This window comes from Berghia stephanieae, chromosome 15, assembly GCF_034508935.2.
Source record: "Berghia stephanieae isolate SIO BIC M18660-M18661 chromosome 15, UCSD_Bste_1.3, whole genome shotgun sequence".
Taxonomy (NCBI): Eukaryota; Metazoa; Mollusca; class Gastropoda; order Nudibranchia; family Aeolidiidae; genus Berghia; species Berghia stephanieae.
Genome location: NC_088374.1, coordinates 2,240,463 through 2,265,462, shown reverse-complemented (window position 1 = coordinate 2,265,462; position 25,000 = coordinate 2,240,463). Strand labels below are relative to the sequence as shown.

At 39.6% G+C, this 25,000-nt stretch overlaps 1 protein-coding gene across 1 annotated transcript in view; it reads left to right on the top strand.

The window, feature by feature from the left end:
- The window catches only part of LOC144960677 (uncharacterized), a gene marked incomplete in the record, with an annotated part of 100,395 nt that overhangs the window by 59,187 nt on the left and 16,208 nt on the right, over positions 1-25,000 (top strand). Inside the window, 5 exon segments of the mRNA XM_078893958.1 lie at positions 1-6,362; positions 9,552-9,621; positions 12,176-12,310; positions 13,928-13,957; positions 22,783-22,929. The exon segment at positions 1-6,362 is cut by the window's left edge and continues 295 nt beyond it. Coding sequence (XP_078750084.1) covers positions 1-6,362; positions 9,552-9,621; positions 12,176-12,310; positions 13,928-13,957; positions 22,783-22,929 — 6,744 coding nt within the window.

The following is a 25,000-nucleotide window of genomic DNA, read 5'->3' as shown; positions in this document are numbered from 1 at the left end:
ATGAAGAGCAAGACAAGATCTGTGAGATGCAAATGCGACGTCATATCAACATGGCAAAGATTGCACAAAGCGATCATTTCCGTACCTCTCAGGACGTGTTCGATCTGGCAGCTGTGGGCACCCGGTCTCTCATTTCACCCAGTCTAAGCAGCGACAGTGCATGCGATTTCGACTCGTTGGATAATAACAGTAGAAAGGATAGCACGGGTGGCGGGGGACCAGGGGAGGAGGGGAAAGATGGACCACCTGGGCAACGGAGTTCTAGGCATTCCAGTGTGGAAGGGGACCACAGTGTGAGGAGAGTGTCCAATTCCAGTGTTCTGTCCAATCAGATGTCAGAGGTTGAGAAAGGAGAGAAAGATGGAGAGGAACCAACGGTAGGGGAAGGACTGATAAAGTCTGCTGGGGAAGGGGATGGAAAAAGTGACGTGTCGGAAAATTCTCAAATTGGCTACGGCCAAAGTGGTGAGAATTTTGATAATGTGAATAATAATATTACAACTACTAATCTTACCGCATCAGGTGCTATACAATTGCAGACTGGAACAGATCAGTCTGTGAACTCTGACTACAAAAATGTGAATGTGTGCAATGAGGAATCCACTCAACGTTTTACGGCTCCGAACACGAATTTCAACAACAGCGAGTCGGACACGGTTGGGTCCGGGCCGACGTCCAATATCCCGAGTTACCCAGAAACCCCTCCCAATAGCTACTGTATGAGTCCGGTCATCGGGCAGGACCCAGTGCGGCAAACACATCTGCCCAGTTTTAACAGCAAGGAAATGGTGGAGAGAATTCAAGAGAAGAAGAAAGCTATGACCATGAGGAATTCAAACTCCACGGCCAATGCTGGGCGGTTTGGCTTGGAGAATAGCAGCGACGACCTCCTGATGACATCATCAGCTTCCGGTTCGGAGTTTGGTCCAAGTTTGACGGTTTTCGGAACTGGTGGCGGGCTTTTGTCGTCTGGAGGTGCAGGTAGTTCTTTGATGTCCCCGGTCGTACCTCAAAATAGTTACACAAGTTGTAGTGATATAGCGGGGACCTACGGCCAGAGTGATTCGCCCACAGCAGGGACAGCGTCATCAGTAGGAAATGCCTCGGCCAATTCTGTTAGTGGGGGTGGGGGTGTGGATATTCCCAGACTAGCACGCGCTGGAATTGAGGAAAAAGTTAGCGAGAAACGGTCTCATTTCAATACCTGGTCCACATCTTCACCTGGAGCTGGAGATTTCAGTGGAGGGCCGTATACTCCCCAGAACAGCTACGCTGGCAGTGGGGCGGGTTCCATGATGAATCTGGCCGAAAACCTCACCAGTCTGAATAGCGCTGAAGTTGTGGCCAAGATTCGGGCCAAGCAGGCGGCCATGTTTGGAAATTGTTCTAGTCGTGCCAGTGCCAGTAGTGAAGATTCCATCGGCGGGTGTCGGAGTCCGGGAGTGAAATCCAGAGGAGTCAGTCTAGAGAGTCCCATCCACGCTTTCACTCCTCAGAACAGTTATAAAGATGGATGGGTCTTGGAGGCCAGAGGGCGGCTCACTGACTTGAATGAGGTGGCTGAACGGTTGAGTACGGAGAAACTTGGAGGATGTGAAGGAGGTGGAGGAGGAAATGGGGTCAGTGCAAAAGGAGGTGGTGGGAAGAGGAGTGCCTCGTCGAATAGCGGTGGTGGCAGCAGAGACGAGGATGTTGTCGGCTGCGGTCTGGTAAATGTTATCGGGCCCACTGGCAGTGCTGGTGGTGATGTCGTCGTCTGCGGTGCTAAAAGTGCTGTAGGTGTCGGCGTTGGAGGTGGAAGTGCAAGGCACTCTAGTAGCCAGTCAGACTCTCAGAACACGATGTCGGATGTAGAGTCGTTGCTGTCGATGAGTGTGGATTACGTCGGGACCCCTGCCTCGGATACTGGAAGTGGTGGCCATGTTAGCAATATTGTGGCTAACGGATTGGCCGGAGCTATCCGGTCAGATTTCACATCAGCGTCAGCATCTGCTACCCCGAAAGATGACGTATTTACACCAGGAGGTCAAGGTCAAAGTGACAAGTCCAAGGTCATTTTTGGATTCAACAATGTAGACAATGTTGCCGTAGCACAAGAGGAAGGTGGAGGTGGTTTGAATGGAAGGGAACAGGTTGGCAGATCGGCTATACCACCTCCTTCTATTGGAGGCCACGATGGAGGATTTGGGTTGAGTCCTGGTGGGGACTTCAAAGAGGGGAATGTTGTTGTAGGATGCAGCAGAAGCAATTCCGAGCTTTTCTCTCCGTTAAACGAGTCGGCCATGATGGAGGAGGAAATAGAAATGTTCCAAGCAGCGGAGGATATCGTATCGCAGAGTATCGCCGCTGCAGCATTGCAGATGAGTGATGGTGATGGTGGTGGGGGTGGTGGTGGTGGGGGTGATGGGGATAGTGAGGTGTGGAAGATGTTGAACGGGAATGCTAACCTGTCCAGCTGTAGTGGTTTTGTTGATGATGATAATGGTGCTGGTTGTGGTGCTCATGGCTGTAATAGTAGTGGTGATGACGTTTCCTGTGCTTCTCATAAAGCCGCTTCAAGTGGTGAAGTCAACAGGAAACTTGATGGGGAGGACGATGACTTTGTCAGCTCCATTTCCGATCTGACTTCGGATAACGTCAGCGTCTCAAAGAGAGAAGGTAGAAGCATTTCGTTTTCGTCCCCTCCATTGACTGGAAGTGAGAAGGCTGCATCATCAAATGTCCTTCCAAAACGTCATTCTTCTCCTCATACAGCCGCTTCAACTGGTGAAGTCAACAGGAAACTTGATGGAGAGGGCGATGCCTTTGTCAATCCCATTTCCGAACTCACCTCGGATAATGTCAGCGTCTCAAAGAGAGACGTTAGAAGCATTTCATTTTCGTCTCCGTCATCGACTGGAAGTGCGAAGGCTGGGTCATCGAGTGTCGTTCCAAAACGTCATTCTGTGGGATTTGATCTCAGCGCTGGCCCTGGCCCTGGCCGTGATGGAGGGAGGAGCAAGGTCGGCTGGTCAGACAAGGGAAAGAACTCGTTTCAACCAGGAATTGAAAATGGATTAAAGGATTGTAAAGATTTTGGAAAAGGGAGTCTGGGTGCTCTTTGTGGAGGGCAGGGTTTGGATAAGACGTGTTCACCTGGTCATTTGAATAATGTTGGAGAGGGGGAGGAGGGGGTTATTGCTGAAGGAGAGGAGGAGGAGGAGGAGGAACTGACCGACGCTGCTTTGAATGAGTTGGCGTATGAGTGGGCCAGGGATTTGATCCAAGGCGTGTTGGAGAATTTCCCGAATGCTTCAACTTCGTTATCGTCCGCGTCGTCATCCACGCAGAATGCCGATGGTAGAGCTGATAGAAATGGATTGGTGAATTGTGGGAGTGGTGAGAATGGTGGTGTTGGTGGTCGTGGTGTTGGTGGTCGTGGTGAGGGAAAGGAAGAGGAACAAGGGGATGGCGATGCCACTGGCAAAGGCTACATGGCCGTCCCCAGACTGAGCATAGTCATAACAGACAACTTGGGTGTCAATATGGATGGACTGGCAGAGCTTGGAAAAGTCGGGGAAGGAGGAGGGGAGAAAGAAGGTGATGAAGATGAAGAGGAAGACGATGTGGATGGGTTTTCCGTGGAAGCATTGGATGGGTCGGTGGGGGATGTTTACAGAGAGGATACCGTGGATCTGGAAGAGGACGAAGAGGGAGAGGCGATTGAAGAGGGAGATGATGATGAAGATTGGGAAAGTAAAGGCTATGACGCTGATGATATAGAGAGAGAGGAAAATATTGATGATTATATTGATGGCCGAGAAGGCAGGCTGGTTGATAAGGATTTCTGTGTGGGTGTGGAGGAAGCTGTAGGAATGGGTGTGAACACTAACATGTCCAGTAACAGGAAGTGGTCAAAGGGATCCCCGTCATCTTCCGACCAGTATACAGCAGCTGCTGCCAGTGGTAGTGGTGGTGTGGCTGGGTTTGCCAGCGAAAGGAAGTGGTCTCGAGATGTGGACGTTGCAACGTCAACTATTAAAGAAAATGAAATGGTGACGTCGTTTCCAGAACGGAGAAGTTCATCGGAAATCCGATTCCACGACATACTGGATGACTACGACGACAGTCCCATCACGTCGTTTCCTGGCCGTAAAATATCCATATCGGAGGATTACCCGAGGCGATTCTCTCGGGAGGATTCAAGTCGTCGCCAGTCCAATCTGGCAAGCGATACCTCGGACGACGGCAGTGGGGGTAAGAAAGACGTTGTGAATGATTGTGAAAATGACGAGTTTGTGAAGAGAGATGATTTGGAGACGGAGTATCTCCCTAGCATGGATCCCTTGCATGGCAATCTGGACATCGTCACCTCCAACGAAGCTTCATTCTCAACCATGACAGATTCAGGTAGGGAAGTGGTGGAGGGAGAGAGTTTTAGACGAGTAAGTGGGCATGAGCTTCCAGGAAGTGAGTTTGATTCCGATGTGAATCCACCTTGTGCAGGAGGTGGGATGGGGCTCATGGCAAATGAGAGAGAAGAGAAGAAGAAGGGGAGAGGAAGTCAAAATGTTATGCCTTTAAAATCTCAAAAAGCAGCAAAGGAGGTTTCCGGGGAGAAAGAAGGTAAGAAGAAGGGAGATAAATTTGCTATGGCAAAGCGTGCAGAAGATTTTGATAATAACAATGATGACAGTTGTGACAGGTTTTGTGAAGTGGGCGATGCCATGAGTTTTGGAGGTGGTGCAGCAATGGCACCCCTCACTCCACCAGCCGTCAGTGAGATCAAAAAGGCAAAGAAGAGAATCAGGGTGAGTTTTAGCCACGACATCGCAGACGAGGATCTGGAATATTTGACACAGGTGACTTCTCCCAGGATTCTCAAATCTCCACCACCGCCAATCTCCCCATCTGCCGATGAGCTGGCTCGGGAAAAGGAAATGGATTATGCCGAGGAAGAGGTAAAACCCAAGGAGGAGTCGATGTGGGATTTCGGTGACGATGCCGGTAAAGACAAAATATGTAAGGTCTCAGACACTGATGACCGCATTGGAGATGCTTTGGATTTGAATTCTTCAATGTCGGGAGGAGCCAAAGAGATCTACATGACCTCAATGGGAAGGATAAGCATTTCTGGTGAAGAGGAGGGGGGCAGCAGATATGCAGGAGAGAAAGGCGGATTGGATGGAGGGCCTTTGGATATGGAAGCGGATAAAGATCCACTGCTGGAGGCCGAAAGACAAAAGGTTGGTGGATTGATAGAGCTAGCAGAGAATGCTATCCGTTGTGTGGATTTTGATATCCTGTCATCGCCTCTGTCACCAGCCTCACCACATTCCCCTTCACCCCCTTTGTTATTGTCACAGTCGTCTTTGTCCCCTTCCTCACAATCTTCATCAAAACCTTTTATTGATGTTGTTGCTTCCCCCCCCACCTCCCGCTTAGCCCAGTGTTCCTTGTCGTTATCATCCGTTGTTAAAGACAATGAAAGTAATAAAACCGTGGCCCATACGACTAACAATGACAATACTAATGACTATTCTAGCCCAACCACCTCAGATCATATCGTTAGCAAGACGAGAGATAATGATAACAATAGTATCGCCTCCTCTAGTTCTCGTCAAATCAAACGTACTATCGATGCACCGAGTGGAACTTCCTCTTCCTTTTCCTCTATCTCATCATTCCAACCATCTCCTCTACCACAACTGTCAACATCATCTCCTGCATCATCATTGTTATCAAAACGCCTACTAGAAACCAGTACGCAGTGTTCCTCCTCCTCCTCCTCTTCTTCCCCTCCCCCATCTCTTCCTCCCTTAGTGACTACAGAACTCCCCGCATCGCCTGTAGCCTCGGCAAAAGATAACAATTCAAATACCAGTAGCTCTAGTACTAGTCGTCGTTTCCCTCGTGACTTTGAATCTGACCTTTCAACTGTGACAGCTGACCCTGTGTCACCCTGTGTGACATCATCATCATTCCAACCACAAACGCCTTCTCAGTTTTCCCATTCCCAACCTCCCAGTTCCTCCTTGTCCATGTCTGTGGAAACCCTGAATGTTGATGTTGTAACTGCAGCCGAATCAATTGCCACAACCACAACGACAAAAACAACAACAGCTGAAGTAGATTGTGTGTCTGAAACAATGGTTAAAACCCTTGGGTCCTCCAGAGGACAGCCTCCCAATGGTGGGAATCCCGCTGTTGATGATGAAGGGGGTGCTGGTCAAATTGAAAAGAAATACAAAAAGAAGAAAAGAAAGGAAACCACTCCCTCAGCGTCCAAGAGGATTTCCCGCCCACTTGACCCCGTGGCCTTGAACCATGACCCATTGAGGTTAGGTCATTCTCAGTCAGGAACATCTCTCTGTTCTATCAAGGTTAGGCATAAATTCACTTTTTTCATTTATATATATATAAATTGAAAGAAAAAACAAAAAAAAAACACTTGGGGTATTTTGTTTGTTTTTTTTTTTGTTTTTTTAATATTTTTCTTTTCAGATTTGGAAAATGCCCCTCCTGTTTGGTTCGAGGCATTAGAAATGTTAAACAACAAAAACACTAAACTTGGGTCATAAAATGAAATGAGATATAAAATGTCCCTTTATTCATCCCATAGGGGAAATTTGACCTCTAGGGTTTATTAAAAGTTTGTTAAACTATTTCTACTGGGTGGCTTTGACTTTGATTTTTACAATTTTTCATTCTAGATGTTGTTAATATGAATGTTCACTGTGCCCTTTTCATTCATCTGTTTTACTATGGTGTCGTGTGAATTTGAAGTTTTAAGGTTAAATTTTTTTTTTTTTAATTTATTTCTTTAAACTGTCGAATAGAAGTACATATTATCCAGTCAAACATGAGTCTCCTTTATGGTCTTGACAGGGGGGGGGATAGCTCAGTTGGTAGAGCACTCGCTACACACACAGGGGGGGGGGGGGGGGATAGCTCAGTTGGTAGAGCACTCGCTTCACACACAAAGGGACCGAGATCCATCCCGGATGCAGTCGAGATTTTTTTTTTCAACCTCCCGCCTGTCTACCCAGCAGTAAATAGGTAGCTGTGTCTGTTAGATTCGGTGGAAAGTACTTTGTGATAGACTTGTAGTAGTAGTAGGCATCCTTCCGTCTCAAGAGACGATGGTTTGCGCCCTGTATGGCTTTAGTCTCATCAGTCCTGTTGAGAGCAACGACGGGTGTGACTCAGCAGACCAATCCTTGCATGGCAGTCTCTACCGCAGTTGCTGCACACGTAGTTTGACTGTGTGTTTGGTATTTGGATCTGCTGCCTCTCTGTCCTCCTTGCTCTCCTCTCCTCAAACTTCTTCTTTCTCCTCTCCTCTCCTCCCCTCTCTTCACTTCCTCCATCACCGCACATCTCCAGCCGCTGCGGTCGTCAGCCAGCGACTCCCATGTGTTTTGAGTCGATGCCTGTCAATTTCATGTCTCGTTTGCAGACATCATAGAAGCGCAGAGCTGGACGGCCAGTTGGTCGCCGTCCAGAAGCTAGTTCACCTTACATGATGTCTTTGGGCATGCGTCCATCGTCCATCCTGTGTACGTGATCAAGCCATCGCAAACGTCGCTGGCAGAGCATGAGATGCATACTGAAGGAGTTGGCTCTTTCTAGCACTGCATTGTTAGTGAGTCTGTCCTGCCACCTGATGCATAAAATTCGTCGTAGACAGCGAATGTGGAAGTTTTCCAGGCAGTTCTCCTGTCTGGCATATGTTGTCCAGGATTCACTGCCATACAGTAGGCTACTGAGTACACATGCCTGGTATACTCTGAGTTTGGTGTTGGTGTTTGGTGTTTTGTGATAGACTAATCCAAAGGGCAGCAAGCAATTTCTATTGTCCATTTCACGCTATAGAAACTGGGATAAGCTCCGGATCCATGGGCCCAATGCTTTTATTCATAAAATAATTTTTAAAAATTCCCTTTATTCATCCCATAGGGGAAATTTTTCTCGAGGGTCTATTCCAATGGAAGACTGACTGGAATAACCCAGGCGTCAGCCATAGTGTAGTCCTGCAATTTGTGCTAGGGCGAGGTGACTTGCTCAAGGCCACACAGCGCAGCGGCGGGTGGTGGAACTCGGTACCTCTCGGGTACGAAGCAAAGGCAAAGGCCCTACTGCCATTATTCTCGTAGGCGTCCTGGTAGCTCAGTTGTTGCTGTCTCTTCTTCCATACCCGAATGCCTAGAGTTTGAAGCAAGACTTTTAATTAAAAATAAAAGAAAATTCCTCTTCAGTTTTGTCCCTATTTTGATATCGTATCTGTGGTGTTTTGGTCTTGTGTTGTCATCCAATCGTATTTGAAGACTGGGTGGGGTTCATGACCTCCCATTAAAAAAAAATAGTTGAGCTTTTATATAGCGCAATATCCACTTAATGTGGTCAAAGCACTTTACTAAGGGTCTCTGGCCAACAGCAACAATTAATATGTAGGGTGAGACATGAAGCCTACAGACACAACGCTGTAAACGGCCAGGTACTCATTTTACACCTGACTACAGTGAGAGAATGTGAGTAAAGAGCTTTTTCCAAGGACTCAACAATGCGTCAAACAAGGCTCGAACCTAAGATCTTCCGATTCGAAAGCAAGTGTCATACCACAAGACCACATAGCCGTACAATAGTGGATACTCATTGTATCTTCTATCCTCCTATAATATCTCTTTTCCAACATCAGGCCTGCCAACCGTCCCGCATTTGCGCCAAGCCTTCTTTCATTTTTGAAAATTATTTTCTTTAAAAAAAATCCAAAAAAAAATCGAATCTATTAAAAAAAAAAAAAAAAAAAATCGAATCTATAAAAAAAAAAAAAAAAAAATCAAAACAGAAAGAATCGAATCTATAAAAAGAAAATAATAATAATAAAAAAACCTCTACTTTATTTACGATGGATTTCAAGTAATTATATGGGGTTCTATCGTTTACGGTTAAAATGGTTTGTGTCGTCAACATGTTCAGTTCGGTCGGGTGTCCCTCTTTTCATTTTCAAAAGGTTGGCAGGTCTGCAACATGCTTTCTGTCTTTGTCTTGGAATAAAATTACCTGTTGTATTTTTTTTCTCCTGGCCCTGGCCAGAGCCTTTGACTGGGAGGGAAAAAGTCGAATGTATGGTTAGAATTCTGGGAGATGATATTTTTTTTGTCTTGTAAATCATTTCTCTGCTGTGCATTGTATTATTTTTGTTTTACATATTATATATGATTTGTAAACATTTGAGTGTGTTCCCCTTAGTGGGGACCTGTGCTTGTGTCTGGATGAGACTTTAAGTAAGTACACTGATAGCATGCTCTTGGAATCTACATCTGTTAACTATTTGAACCAATTCCCCTTTGTCTTACTTTTTCTAATTCTAGAACTTTTGACCATCCCATTTTCTTCCTTTTTACTGGCGCTTATATGACCTTTAAAAAAGAAACAAACCTCCACCAATTTTGCTAACGGGAACGACTCCACTTATAATTTGTATTTGACATAAAATCATGTTGACTGGCACTATGAATTGATTCATATCATTTTCTTCCCCTCCATCCCCCCCCCCCCCCCCCTCCCAGGGTGCCGTGTATCGAGACGAGTGGCAGGACGATGACATACAGGATGTGGCCGGAATCCAACACAACCCTGGTAAGAACAGATGCCCACCTGCCTACCACGGCCAAAGATTCGTAGAATTACGAATATATATCTGGTTCCAATAGGCTTCAACAGTCGTGATGTCACGTCCCTCGTATTGACGCAGAGTAACTTAGCAACCGACTCTACGCTAAACCCATCTCACACTGGCGGACGCCCTTATGAAATACTTCTCTGACAAGCATAAAAGTGTATCCAGAGGAGAAAAACATAAATATGATCATGTTTTGGCTTTTATACATTCTGATCTCATGACATGTGAAAATGTTCTAGCCAGCATGAAGAATAAAAAGTACCGATTTTCTTTGTTTAGAACTATTAGCAAGCTGCTGGTTGCAGGGCATAAGCATCTCTAAGTCATTGAAACGTTGACATAAGACTACATAGTTTTAATGATGTTGAAGTGTTATTTGTTCTTTGTGAAAGAAAATAGTTGATCCATAAGTTAACTTTAGAGGCTACAATTTTTATCTCCTAAAAATCACAAATTTTTTGAATTTTTTAGTTGGCATCTCTAGAGATGCCATTTTCACATTCGGTTCGAAATGTAGCAGATTATCAACACAGTTCAAAGGGAATGGCAATGACAAAATAAAACAAAGTAAAAGCTCTTCTTTCAAAATCAACCGACAAGCGCCATCTTGATTCTTCTTTTTTTTTTTTCTTTTGAGGAATAAACCAAGGGACATAACTACAAAAATATAAAACAAAGGTCAAAAAGTAGACCCGCGAGTCTCTCTCTCTCTCTCTCTCTCTCTCTCTCTCTCTCTCTCTCTCTCTCTCTCTCTCTCTCTCTCTCTCTCTCTCTGTCTTTCTCTGTCTTTCTCTACTGTTTATCTATCTTCATAATTTTCTACACATTCCATCAAGATTCGTGAAAAAAAACATATTTTAATTTTTTTACCAATGACAGTGGAATCTGCATTATCCAACACCCTTAACCAGCTAATGGTGATACTCGTGATAGACACATCAATTGGCCAGAAAGCTCGTCCTTCAAATATATCGATCTATTTAAAGGACCCTCATAGGGAATGAGATTAGCAGAAGAGTAGCGTCCCGTGATTGGAAGTCACTGGTGGAGAAGTCATTTGTAAACAAACCAACTACAAGCCAAGCGCTCCAAATACAAAATTTATTATTCATATTTCTTTACAAAAATGCATATGATAATCAACGTTATGCATTTTTGTACAGAAATATGAATAATAAAATTTGTGTCTGGAGCGCTTGGCTTGTAGTTGGTTTGTTTACAAATAACTTCTCCACCGGTGACGTCCAATCAAGGGACGCTACTCTTCCGCTAATCTCATTCCCTATTTTTGTAAAAACTCTCAAAAAAAAAATAAATAAAATAAAAAATCATCTAAGCTCTAAAATTAAATTTTAGTCTTTTGTTCTTAAATAGGAGGTGAGTTGTCACGACCTAGTACTGGAGATCAACGGAATAATTATTTTTTTTGTTTTAGTGCATTGTTTAATTTACCAGCTGTGGTTTTAGAACAAATTTAATTTTAGATCTTAGATGATTTATCAACTGTTTCCGACACATACCCAAATGCCGTGGAATCCACAACAATTCAAAACTATTTAACCCTCTCTCCTTACCAGCCATGGTCAGGATTTTCCCCAAAACTTCACACTCAACTAACACAAAAATATATTTTTTATCACTCAAACACAATAGCAGTAGTAAGTTCAAGCCATACATAATTTCTTTAGCAAAACATGCTCTACAACACACTGTTCATTTTCTTGAAATTTTATGCTGTACAAAAGAAATTTGAATAAGAAAAATGTTGGTTGTATCGTAACAAATGGAATGTGATGATTTTCCTATACTTGGTAGGGAGAGGGTGAAATCGACTTCTGGTTAAAGCCAATGCCTCATGTTGGTCCCTAACAGACTGCTTTTTATCTTAATGCTATCCATTGCTGGGAGGATATCCGTTGTTTAACAGCAGTTCTATCGTGCAGCTATCTGGTCTTGTGGTATGACACTCGCTTTCGGATTGGAAGGTCCTGGGTTCGAGCCTCGCTCGCTCGGCATATAGTTGAGTCCTTGGAAAAAAACTCTTTACTTACATTCTATCACCGTACTCAGGTGTAAAATGAGCACCTGGCCGTTAACAGCATTATCTGTGTACGAATAATTATAATATCGCCCAACATGTCCCGTCCTACATGTTAAATGTTGCTGTTGGCCAGGGACCCCTTTTAAAGCGCTTCAAGCACATTTAGTGGATATTGCGCTATATAAAAGCTCAATTTTTTTTCATTATATTTAAACACGACTTATTGCCGATCGCCTTCTCAGGTTCGGGCTTGGACAGCTCCTCTGATTGGTTGTTGATTGATTTCCAACACATCAATCTGTTTGCAATCTTTAACTTTCATAGGCTGATTGTTAGAATTTAGTGAGAACTAATCATTGAAATGGTTGTTTAAACCCATTATCAAAGAACTGACTAACTTCAGCCTTGTTTCCTCAATTCAGTACTGTTTTTTTTTTTTGGTTATTTTTTTATTATTTTATTTTTTTCAGATCACGCAAGGAAAAAGATAGTCCCTGACACTGACCTGAGGGACGATATTGATAACGATGATGACGACGACGACGACGATTACGAAGATGACGACGTGATGGAGGAGAGTACAGAACATGACTTGGAATGGGAAAGTAGGTCTTAGCAGATTGGATTTTGGTTTTCTTTTTTAATTTAAAAAAATAGAAAATACATTTTGCTATAGATAGTATGCGCTTGGCTAAGAAGCTCATAACATTGCCATCCGGAAGTATAACGGACCAACACACAAAACTGTGTGTATCCATGAACGTTTATAATCGGGTTAATACAGTTTAGTGAGCATTACTCATAAACGCGGATGGCAAAAAACAATAACAAAGACCTGAGTGACGTCATCTTCGAACTATCTTTAGAAGTAGTGAAAGTTGGAGATAAAATGGTTGAATTTGTTATAAGTTGTTATTCGTGGGACTGGCTCAGGTTTGACTAATGTAAAATTCCCTTTTTTTAAATTTTGAAAATTTGGCAGGTTTGTAGTTGCATGAATCTGAATCTGAATCTGAATCGAAATTTGAACCTGAACATGAATCTGAATGAACCTGACCCTGAATCTGAATCAAAATTTGAACAAGAACGTGAATCTGAATGAATCTGACCCTGAATCTGAATCAAAATTTGAACGTGAATCTGAATGAATCTGACCCTGAATCTGAATCAAAATTTGAACAAGAACGTGAATCTGAATCTGAATGAATCTGACCCTGAATCTGAATCAAAATTTGAACAAGAACATGAATCTGAATGAATCTGACCCTGAATCTGAATCAAAATTTGAACAAGAACATGAATCTGAATGAATCTGACCCTGAATCTGAATCAAAATTTGAACATGAATCTGAATTAATCTGACCCTGAATCTGAATCAAAATTTGAACAAGAACATGATTCTGAATGAATCTGACCCTGAATCTGAATCAAAATTTGAACCTGAACCAGAATCTGAATGAACCTGAATGTGAACGTGAATCTGAATGAATCTGAATCGAAATTTGAACAAGAACATGATTCTGAATGAATCTGAACCTGAATCCGTATCTGAATCTGAATCTGAATGTTACCCAAAGTCGACTCAATTCTGAGTATTTGTATCGGATGGCGGAGAGAGTTGTTGAATGTGACAGAAGCCGTTGTTGGTGTTTTAGGCTGAAGAATGTTGATCGTCTTCGTTTGAATGTTTCTAAATCTGTTGTGTTCGAGAAGACCATTCCAGTATCTTAAGTTAAAAAATGAGCTTTTATATAGCGCAATATCCACTAAATGTGCTCAAAGCGCTTTACAAGGGGGCCCTGGCCACCAGCAACATTTAACATTTTAGGAAGGGACATGACACCTGCTAGACGATGTTACAATTTTTTTTGGACAGAGACATGCTGTTGACTGCCAGGTACTCATTTTACACCTGAGTACGGTGAGAGAATTTGAGTAAAGAGACTTCTCCAAGGACTCAACTTTGCGCTGAGCGAGGCTCGAACCCGGGACCTTCCGATCCAAAAGCGAGTGCCATACCACAAGACCACATGGCCGTGTTTAACTTTTGTGTCGGTGTCACCATAGTACTATCGAGTGTTGCCCAAATCCAAAGAGGTATGTATCATTATGAAATAGAATCCTGAGAAAAAAGAGATTAATTTGATAAATGATTAAATTGAATCAAATTAATGCCATTTTAAAGTCTCAAAAAATAAAATAAAACAAAATCATTTTTTCAGGGAAAAAATTACTGAAGAAAAACCAGAGAGGTAATTTATTGAAACACACAAGTCTGTATATGTATATATATGTGTTTGTTCAGATCTGCCTTCTACAATGAAAAATTCGTAAAATATTTATTTGTAAAGTTAATTTTATAGGAAAAACTACGAATTTTTAAACATTTGAAGTTGGCAGCTCTATAATGTGTAGTAGTGTGTATGTGTATGTGTGCAGTAGTGTGTATGTGTATATGTGTAGTAGTGTGTATGTGTATGTGTGTAGTAGTGTGTATGTGTATGTGTGTAGTAGTGTGTATGTTTATGTGTATGTGTGTAGTAGTGTGTATGTGTATGTGTGTAGTAGTGTGTATGTGTATGTGTATGTGTGTAGTAGTGTGTATGTGTATGTGTGTAGTAGTGTGTATGTGTATGTGTATGTGTGTAGTAGTGTGTATGTGTATGTGTGTAGTAGTGTGTATGTGTATGTGTGTAGTAGTGTGTATGTGTGTAGTAGTGTGTATGTGTATGTGTAGTAGTGTGTATGTGTATGTGTAGTAGTGTGTATGTGTATGTGTGTAGTAGTGTGTATGTGTGTAGTAGTGTGTATGTGTATGTGTGTAGTAGTGTGAATGTGTATGTGTGTAGTAGTATGTATGTGTATGTGTGTAGTAGTGTGTATGTGTATGTGTGTAGTAGTGTGTATGTGTATGTGTGTAGTAGTTCAATGTCTGTATGTGATGAAGGACATAGTCTGTTGTATTTGGTGTGTCAGTCAATTATATATGTACATGTCAATTGTTACACTGAATGCCATAATCAGTCGGATGGTGAAAAGGTTTGAACTGAATATTACCAAGTTTAGTTAGAAGGTCATTTTTAAAAATCAAAAATGAATTCTTGTCATAAATGATTAAATCAACCCTTTTTGTACATCTTCAGGAGATATCAAAGCTTAACTTCACTTCTAGATATTTTTTACAGCTAGTCAAGTTGAAAAAAGTATGAAATTTGAGACAAGTTTCTGGAAACCTTTCCCATAAATCTGATCATAACGTCATGAAAAATCACCCGATTTACTTCACATAAAGATTAAAATGCTCTGGGGAAGTATATTCTTTCAGAAAATGAAAATCCTAAATTTTCACCTTCCGACTGGTTATGTTATGCACTGACTTTTTTTTTTACTATTTATTAAATCAAATGAGGTGAAGACGCATCACCGGTTGTGGTGGTAGTATGGATGTTTTATCTCTCTGTGGTAGTATGGAACATTCTATAACTGTGTTTTATCTCTTTATCTCTCTGTGGTAGTATGGAACATTCTATGACTGTGTGTTATCTCTTTATCTCTGTGGTAGTATGGAACATTCTATGACTGTGTGTTATCTCTTTATCTCTGTGGTAGTATGGAACATTCTATGACTGTGTGTTATCTCTTTATCTCTGTGGTAGTATGGAACATTCTATGACTGTGTGTTATCTCTTTATCTCTGTGGTAGTATGGAACATTCTATAACTGTGTTTTATCTCTTTATCTCTCTGTGGTAGTATGGAACATTCTATGACTGTGTGTTATCTCTTTATCTCTGTGGTAGTATGGAACATTCTATGACTGTGTGTTATCTCTTTATCTCTGTGGTAGTATGGAACATTCTATGACTGTGTGTTATCTCTTTATCTCTGTGGTAGTATGGAACATTCTATAACTGTGTTTTATCTCTTTATCTCTCTGTGGTAGTATGGAACATTCTATGACTGTGTGTTATCTCTTTATCTCTGTGGTAGTATGGAACATTCTATGACTGTGTGTTATCTATTTATCTCTCTGTGGTAGTATGGAACATTCTATAACTGTGTTTTATCTCTTTATCTCTGTGGTAGTATGGAACATTCTATGACTGTGTGTTATCTCTTTATCTCTGTGGTAGTATGGAACATTCTATAACTGTGTTTTATCTCTTTATCTCTCTGTGGTAGTATGGAACATTCTATGACTGTGTGTTATCTCTTTATCTCTGTGGTAGTATGGAACATTCTATGACTGTGTGTTATCTATTTATCTCTCTGTGGTAGTATGGAACATTCTATAACTGTGTTTTATCTCTTTATCTCTGTGGTAGTATGGAACATTCTATGACTGTGTGTTATCTCTTTATCTCTGTGGTAGTATGGAACATTCTATAACTGTGTTTTATCTCTTTATCTCTCTGTGGTAGTATGGAACATTCTATGACTGTGTGTTATCTCTTTATCTCTGTGGTAGTATGGAACATTCTATGACTGTGTGTTATCTCTTTATCTCTGTGGTAGTATGGAACATTCTATGACTGTGTGTTATCTCTTTATCTCTGTGGTAGTATGGAACATTCTATGACTGTGTGTTATCTCTTTATCTCTGTGGTAGTATGGAACATTCTATAACTGTGTTTTATCTCTTTATCTCTGTGGTAGTATGGAACATTCTATGACTGTGTGTTATCTCTTTATCTCTGTGGTAGTATGGAACATTCTATGACTGTGTGTTATCTCTTTATCTCTGTGGTAGTATGGAACATTCTATGACTGTGTGTTATCTCTTTATCTCTGTGGTAGTATGGAACATTCTGTGACTGTGTGTTATCTCTTTATCTCTCCGTTCTCAAACAACTGCAGCATTTCCCAATCATTTTCTCGTGTTTTTTGTTGTTGTTGTTGTTTTTTTTTTTGGTTTAAAAATTATTTTTTTTGTGTGTTTATCTAAGTGTGTTGTTATTTTCTTGCGTGGATATGTTATCTCTCTTGAGTTCAAATGAATGAAAAGTAAATTTTAAAATTTGAATAAATTCGTTCGATTTGCAATCACGATGAACCTGAGGGTGTTAAGAAAAAGTGGAATCAATGTGTTTTACCAAATTCCTGCCCCCCCCCCCCCTCCATCTCTCCTCCCCTTCACCCCCCTCCCCCCCCTCCATCTCTCCTCCCCTTCACCCCTTCCCCCTACCCTTTCCCTTTATCTTTCTAAAACAAAAAAAAATGAAATTTTATATAGCGCAATATCCACTGAATGTGCTCACAGCACTTTGCAAGGGTGTCCCTGGCCAACAGCAACATTTAACATTTAGGACGGGACAACGCCTGTTAGGCGATGTTTCAATTTATCCGGACAAAAACAACGCTGTTAACTGCCAGGTACTCATTTTACACCTGAGTACTTTGAGAGAATGTGAGTAAAAAGCCTTCTCCAAGGACTTAACTATGCACCGAGCGAGGCTCAAACTCAGTACCTTCCAATCCGAAAGCGAGTGTCATACCAGTAGACCACATAGCCGCACCCCCTCTTTGAAAAAATAAAAATATAACCAAAATAAGAAAACTCAGATAGAAATATATTGTATATTGTGACATGTTGTTTGATTTATGTAGGTCTTTGTGATTTCATACCCCCCCCCCCCTTTCCTCCCTTCTCATACATTTACCTTCTATTGTCATTTCGTTTTTGGTGTTTGTTTTTATTGTCGTATATATAAATATGTTATGTTTTGGTGTGCACAGTCTTCTTCTTATTGTCTTATATATAAATATGTTATGTTTTGGTGTGCACAGTCTTCTTCTTATTGTCTTATATATAAATACTGTATGTTATGTTTTGGTATGCACAGTCTTCTTCTCATTGTGTTATATATAACTATGTTATGTTTTGGTGTGGACAGTCTTCTTCTTATTGTTTTTTTCCCTATATTTTCTACCTCCAACGATATTTTGATTTTGCTGTTGCATTTTTGACGATTCTCATCGTATATCGATGTGGACACATTCCAGGTTTTGGTGGAATAAATGGGAGAATGGAATAAATGGGAGAATGGAATAAATGGGAGAATGGAATAAATGGGAGAAATGGAATAAATGGGAGAAATGGAATAAATGGGAGAATGTAATAAATGGGTGAAATGGAATAAATGGGAGAATGGATTAAATGGGAGAATGGATTAAATGGGTGAAGTGGAATAAATGGGTGAAATGGAATAAATGGAATAAATGGATGAAATGGAATAAATGGATGAAATGGAATAAATGGGGGAATGGAATAAATGGATGAAATGGAATAAATGGATGAAATGGAATAAAGAATGAGATGAAGGATGAATAAATGGATGAAATGGAATAAATGGATGAAATGGAATAAATGGATGAATTGGAATAAATGGATGAAATGGAATAAATGGATGAAATGGAATAAATGGATGAAATGGAATAAATGGATGAAATGGAATAAATGGATGAAATGGAATAAATGGATGAATTGGAATAATGGGTGAATGGAATAAATGGTGAAATGGAATAAGATGAATGGATAAATGGGAGGAATATGATGAAATGGTAAAATGGATGAAATGGAATAATGATGAATGGAATAAATGGATGAATGAGAATGAATATGAAATGGAATAAAGGATGAATGGAATAGAAATGGGTGGAAATGGAATAAATGGATGAAATGGATATAAATGGATGAAATGGAATAAGAGATGGAAAATGAATTGAATAATGAAATGGAATAAATGTAATGAATAAATGGAATGGATAAATGATGAAATGTATAATGGTGAAATGGAATAATGGATGAATGGATAAATGGATGAAATGGAATAAGATGGATAAAGGATGAAATGGAATAATGTGAATGAATAATGGAATGAAGGGAAATGGAATAAATGGATGAAATGGAATAAATGGATGAAATGGAATAAATGGGGGGAATGGAATAAATGGATGAAATGGAATAAATGGATGAAATGGAATAATGGTAATGAAATGGATGAAGAATATGGGATGATAAATGGAATTAATATGGAAAAATGGGAATGGAATAAATGGATGAAATGAATAAATGATGATGGAAATGGAAATGAATAAGGGAATAATGGATAATGGTGAAATGAATAATGGATGAAATGGAATAAATGGATGAAATGGAATAATGGTGAAATGGAATAAATGGATGAATGAATAAATGGATGAAATGGAATAAATGGATGAAATGGAATAAATGGGGGGAATGGAATAAATGGATGAAATGGAATAAATGGATGAATGATAAATGGATATTAAATGGATGAAATGGATAAGGATGAATGGAATAATGGATGAAATGGAATAAATGGTGAATGGAATAATGGAATGAAAATGGAAGAATAAATGTGAAATGGAATAAAGGAATGATAAATGATGATGAATAATGGTATGTAATGGATAAATGGATGAAAATGGTATGGATAAATGGATTGAAATGGAATAAATGGATGAAATGGAATAAATGGATGAAATTGGAATAATTGATGGAAAGGAATAAATGGATGAAATGGAATAATGGTGAAATGGAATAATGGGTGGAATGGATAATGGGAAATGGAAAAATGAAGAATTGGAAAATAATGGTGGAAAATGGAATTATAATGGATGAAATGGAATAAATGGGGAATGGATGAAATGGGAATGAATAAATGGATGATAAGTGGAATAAATGGAGATGAATAAATGGAATAGGAAGAAATGAATAATGGATAATGGAATAAATGGATGAAATGGAATAAATGGATGAAATGGATAAATGGATGGAATAAGGAATGGATAAAATGGATGAAAATGGAATGAAATGGATGAAATGGATATGAAAATGGAAAATGAAATGTGAATGGAATAAATGGTGAATGGATAAATGGATAATGGAATAAGGATGGATAAATGGAATATAAAGGATGAAATGGAATAAATGGATGAAATGGAATAATGGATGAATGGAAAATGGATGAATGGAATAATGGATGAAATGGAATAAATGATGAAATGGAATAAATGGATAATGGATAAGTGAAATGGAATAAATGGTGAAATGGAATAAATGGATGAATTGGAATAAATGGATGAAATGGAATAAATGGGAAATGGAATAAATGGATGAATGTGAATAAAGGTGAAATGGAATAAATGGATGAATGGAATAAATGGTGAATGGAATAATGGATGAAATGGAATAAATGGGATGAATGGAATAATGGATGAAATGGAATAATGGAAAATGGAATAAATGGGATGAAATGGAAAAATGGAGAAATGGAATAAATGTGATGATAATGGAATAAATGGAATAAATGGAATAAATGGATGAAATGGAATAAATGGATGAAATGGAATAAATGGATGAAATGGAATAAATGGGTGAAATGGAATAAATGGGTGAAATGGAATAAATGGATGAAATGGAATAAATGGGGGGAATGGAATAAATGGATGAAATGGAATAAATGGATGAAATGGAATAAATGGATGAAATGGAATAAATGGATGAATTGGAATAAATGGATGAAATGGAATAAATGGATGAATGGATAATGATGAAGATAAATGGATAAATGGTGAATAAATGGATGAAATGGAATAAATGGGGGGAATGGAATAAATGGGTGAAATGGAATAAATGGGGGAATGGAATAAATGGGGGGAATGGAATAAATGGGTGAAATGGAATAAATGGGGGAATGGAATAAATGGATGAAATGGAATAAATGGATGAAATGGAATAAATGGAATGGAATAAATGGTGAAATGGAATAAAATGGATGAAATGGAATAAAGGATGAATGGATAAATGGATGAATGGAATAAATGGATGAATGGAATAAAGGGAATGGATAAATGGGAATGGAATAAATGGGTGATGAAATGGAGTGAATGTATAAGGTCGTCATATTTTATTTTATCCTTCAAGTCTTAAGCAAACGTGATTGGATCTGAGCTTTGTGAGAGAATCTATTCGAATCGAGATTATGATGTGCAAGAACTGAATGGACATGGAAATACACCAAAAATATAATATTATAATAATAAATATATGCAATCATTATAAATTATGCCCTTCTGCCAACGACATCATAAGATATCGTCGCCCAGGCATTCCAAAAGGAATATAGATAATCCATCAAACAAGATGTCTGATGTCAACAGGAATCACCCATGTTGTCCAAAGTGAATAAATTGGGGGTTAGTAATCTTGACCAAGGAAAGATAAATGAAAGTGGGGCTTGAATCTGGGACCTTTCGTGTGGCAGTGCAATGCCTTAACCACTCGACCACTTTACCCCCTCTGTTGCCGTTTAAATCAACATTGACTTGAAAAGAAATGGACAAAATATACAATGTTGATTTTATGTATAAATTACACCAGTCTGTCTGTCTCTTTCTCTCTCTCTCTCTCGCTCTCTCTCTCTCTCTCTCTCTCTCTCTCTCTCACTCTCTCTCTCTCTCTCTCTCTCTCCCCTCTCTCTCTCTCTCTCTCTCTCTCTCTCTTCTCACTCTCTTTCTCTCTCCTCATCTCTCTCTCTCTCTCTCTCTCTCTCTCTCTCTCTCTCTCTCTCTCTCTCTCTCTCTCTCTCTTTCTCTCTCTCTCTCTCTCTCTCTCTCTCTCATCCGATAGTGTCTTCAATCCCCCTGTATCTTTTCCAATTGCTTTCTGTCTTTATCTTGGAATGAGATTACTTGGTTTTGTCCTGGCCCTGGCTGGAGTCCTTGGCTGGGAGGGAAACAGTCGAATGTCAATTTATAGTTTTGGGAAATGATGTTTGTTTTTTCCCTCTAGTAAATCATCTCTCTGTAATGTAATGTTGTTTGTTCATACGTGTGCTGATAAGAAGAGGGTTGTGTGCAATTTGGTTTTATTGTAATTTTTTTTGGTGTTGTTTTGTCTTTTATTATTATTTTTTTTAAATTATCATGTTAAGAAAAAAAAAAAAAAAGAAAAGAAGACGATTATTGTTCATAAGTGTTTTATTTTTTTTTTTTTTCTTCACACATGTCTGTATTATGTAATAAGAAGTAATGAGCAACATTGAATGTAACAGCTTTTAAAAAAAAATATAAAAAGAACAAAAAACAAATCCCCCCCCCCCCCAATAAGCAAGTAATATTTCGGGCTCAAAAGCCAACAACTACAAAAACAAAACAACCCTATTAAAACACAAATACATTACTACTTGAAAACCTGTCAGAGCTTTTAAGTAGTGTATTTCTATATTTGCTTCTTATTGTGTGTGTGTGTGTGTGCTGAAGCAGGGTTTTGAGCCCGAAACGTTAATCATTTTGGTATTTTCTTTTTTCTTTTCTTTCTTTTCTTTTTTTTTTTTTTAAGCTGCTATATTCAATTTTTAAAATCTACTTTTTACAGTCCACAGCTTGGTGTCACTTTTACCTGTATAATAAATTATACTTTATATAAAACATAAACATGACCTGACCTGCCACAGTGGGCAGGGGGGTACTTTCTGTGTCCTCTATCCCCCTATATCTGTTTTCCAACACGCTTTCTGTCTTGGAATGAGATTACTTGGTTTTGTCCTGGTCCTGGCCGGATACCCTGGCTGAGAGGGAAACAGTTAAATGTATGGTTAGAGTTTTGGGAGATGAAAGTTTTTTGTCTTGTAAATCATCTCTCTAATGTGCATTGTATTATGTTTTGTTCTATGTATTATATATGATTTGTAAAACATTTGAGTGTATTCCTCTTAGTGGGGGCCTGTGCTTGTGTCTGGATGAGACTTTTAGGTGATCTCAAACTAAGTACTTTGATAGCGTGCTCTTGGAATCTACACCTGTTTCTTATTTAAGCAATTCCGCTTTGTCTTACCTTTTCTTTGGTGCTAATTTTAATTCTAGAATTTTTACTATTTTCTTCCTTTTTACTGGCGCTGATATGACCTTAATGTTTTCAAGTGCCGTAAAACCCTTAAAAATAAAAGAGAACAAAAATAAACAAAAACTATCAAGGTCTATTATATGGGGGCCTTATCATGTGTTGTAGTATGTGCTGAAATAATTGGTGTGTTGTGTTGTGTCCTTCCTAGACGACACGCCCATCACCCAATCGTGTAGAGAGGACCTGGACACTGACTTGGACAACCCACGGTATCGGACAGTCCAAGCATCCGGGTCTATTTTCGAGATGGACATGGAGCTGATCACACCGTACAAGGCCGTGCTCTCTCATGGAGGTGAGGATGGCTGAGATATCCGTGTAGATATGAGACAATTAGCATATTTAGTCGATATTGATGATACGCAATTGTACTGTGTTTCCGATACGAGACATTTACAAGAACTATCAGCCAATAGTAAAAATTGTATCCAAAGTGTTAAGAAATGGATGAATAAGAACAGACTGAAACTGAATGATGATAAGACGGAGGTGCTGTATGTTGGGAACAGGAAGTTGAAAAGTGAAACAGATTTGAAGCTGGGGGATGACTCTATTCAAATTGTTGACAAAGTGAAAAACCTTGGTACATTCTTAGACTCTGGACTGTCGATGGAGCATCGGGTTAATAATTTGATTAGATCTATCTTTTTCCAACTAAAGAAGATTGCTTCCATTAGACGGTTCATAGCTGAGGATGTGACCAAACACCTGGTTGTGTCCCTCGTACTATTGAAATTGGATTAATGTAATGCTCTGTTGTTTGGCGTTTCGCAATATAATCTGAGACGTCTTCAGATTGTCCAAAACAGCGCTGCCAGACTAGTATTCATGAAGCGTAGGTGCGATTCTGTCAGACTTCTGCTTCATGACCTGCATTGGCCGCCTGTTGAGAAAAGGATTTAATTCAAAGCTTGTGTTTTAGTGTATCGTTGTCTTGACGGTAGAAAACGGTAAGGGCTGCCTGAAGCTGGTGATCGTAAAATACTAACGAAAGAGTGAAAATGGAAAGGCTTTGTAATAGGAACAAAACAGACAATGGACGTTTCGGGTACAAACCCTTCGTCAGCACAACAATACATAAATAAACGTGTGCAACCACCATTGAGTACAGACGATACGTGTTATTTTTCATTTTATTTTATTTGTTTTCCACGTTTATTTGTTTATTGTTTTGCTTCGAAGGGTTTGTACCCGAAAGGCCCATTGTCTGTTTTGTTCCCATACGAAGCCTTTCCATTTTGACTTTCGTTAGTGTCTTGAAGGTACTGCCCCTTCTTACCTTTCGGAACTAATTGAAAGATATTCAAAACCCCGCCCCTTACGTTCGGCCAGTGATTCCACCAAACTAGTTGTCCCTCGAATTCGGAAAAATGCTGGAATGAGATCCTTTTCTCATTTCGGACCCTCTATTTGGAACGCCTTACCACAGAGCATTCGTGAAAAAGAATCTTTGTCTATTTTTAAACGTTCGCTTAAAACATGTCTGTTTCGAGTTTAGTAGATGGTATGAGAAGCAAGATAGGTTTGGTTTGTGTTGTGTGTTGTGTTGTGTTGTGTGTGTGTGTGTGAGTGTGTGTGTGTGCGTGCTTGTGTGTGTAAATGATTATGTTTCAGACAAAGTAATTTGTAATTTAAGCGCTTACAGTCTGGTGTCTCTGAGTTATAGCGCTATATAAGTTTTCAGCATTATTATTATTATTATTATTATTATTATTATTATTATTATTATTATTATTATTATTATTATTATTATTATTATTATTATTATTATTATTATTATTATTATTATTGTTATTATTACTATTCTTCTTCGTCTTCTTCTTCTTCTTCTTCTTCTTCTTTTTCTTATTATTATTATATTATTATTATTATTATTATTATTATTATTATTATTATTATTATTATTATTATTATTATTATTATTATTATTATTATTATTATTATTATACATATATATAAACAATGTGTGTTCTTAATGGTAATGATGGGAGTGGTGATGATGATATTGATAATGATGATGTTGATGATGATCCATCCATCCATCCACCCATCCATTCATCCATCCACCAATCCACCCACCCACCTATCCACCATCCATCCATCCACCCATCCATCCATCCACCCATCCATCCACCCACACACTCATCCATCCATCCACCAATCCATCCATCCATCCACCCACCTATCCACCATCCATCCACCCATCCATCCACCCACCCACTCATCCATCCATCCACCAATCCATCCATCCATCCACCAATCCATCCACCCACCTATCCACCATCCATCCATCCACCATCCATCCATCCATCCACCAATCCATCCATCCATCCATCCATCCACCATCCATCCATCCACCCATCCAT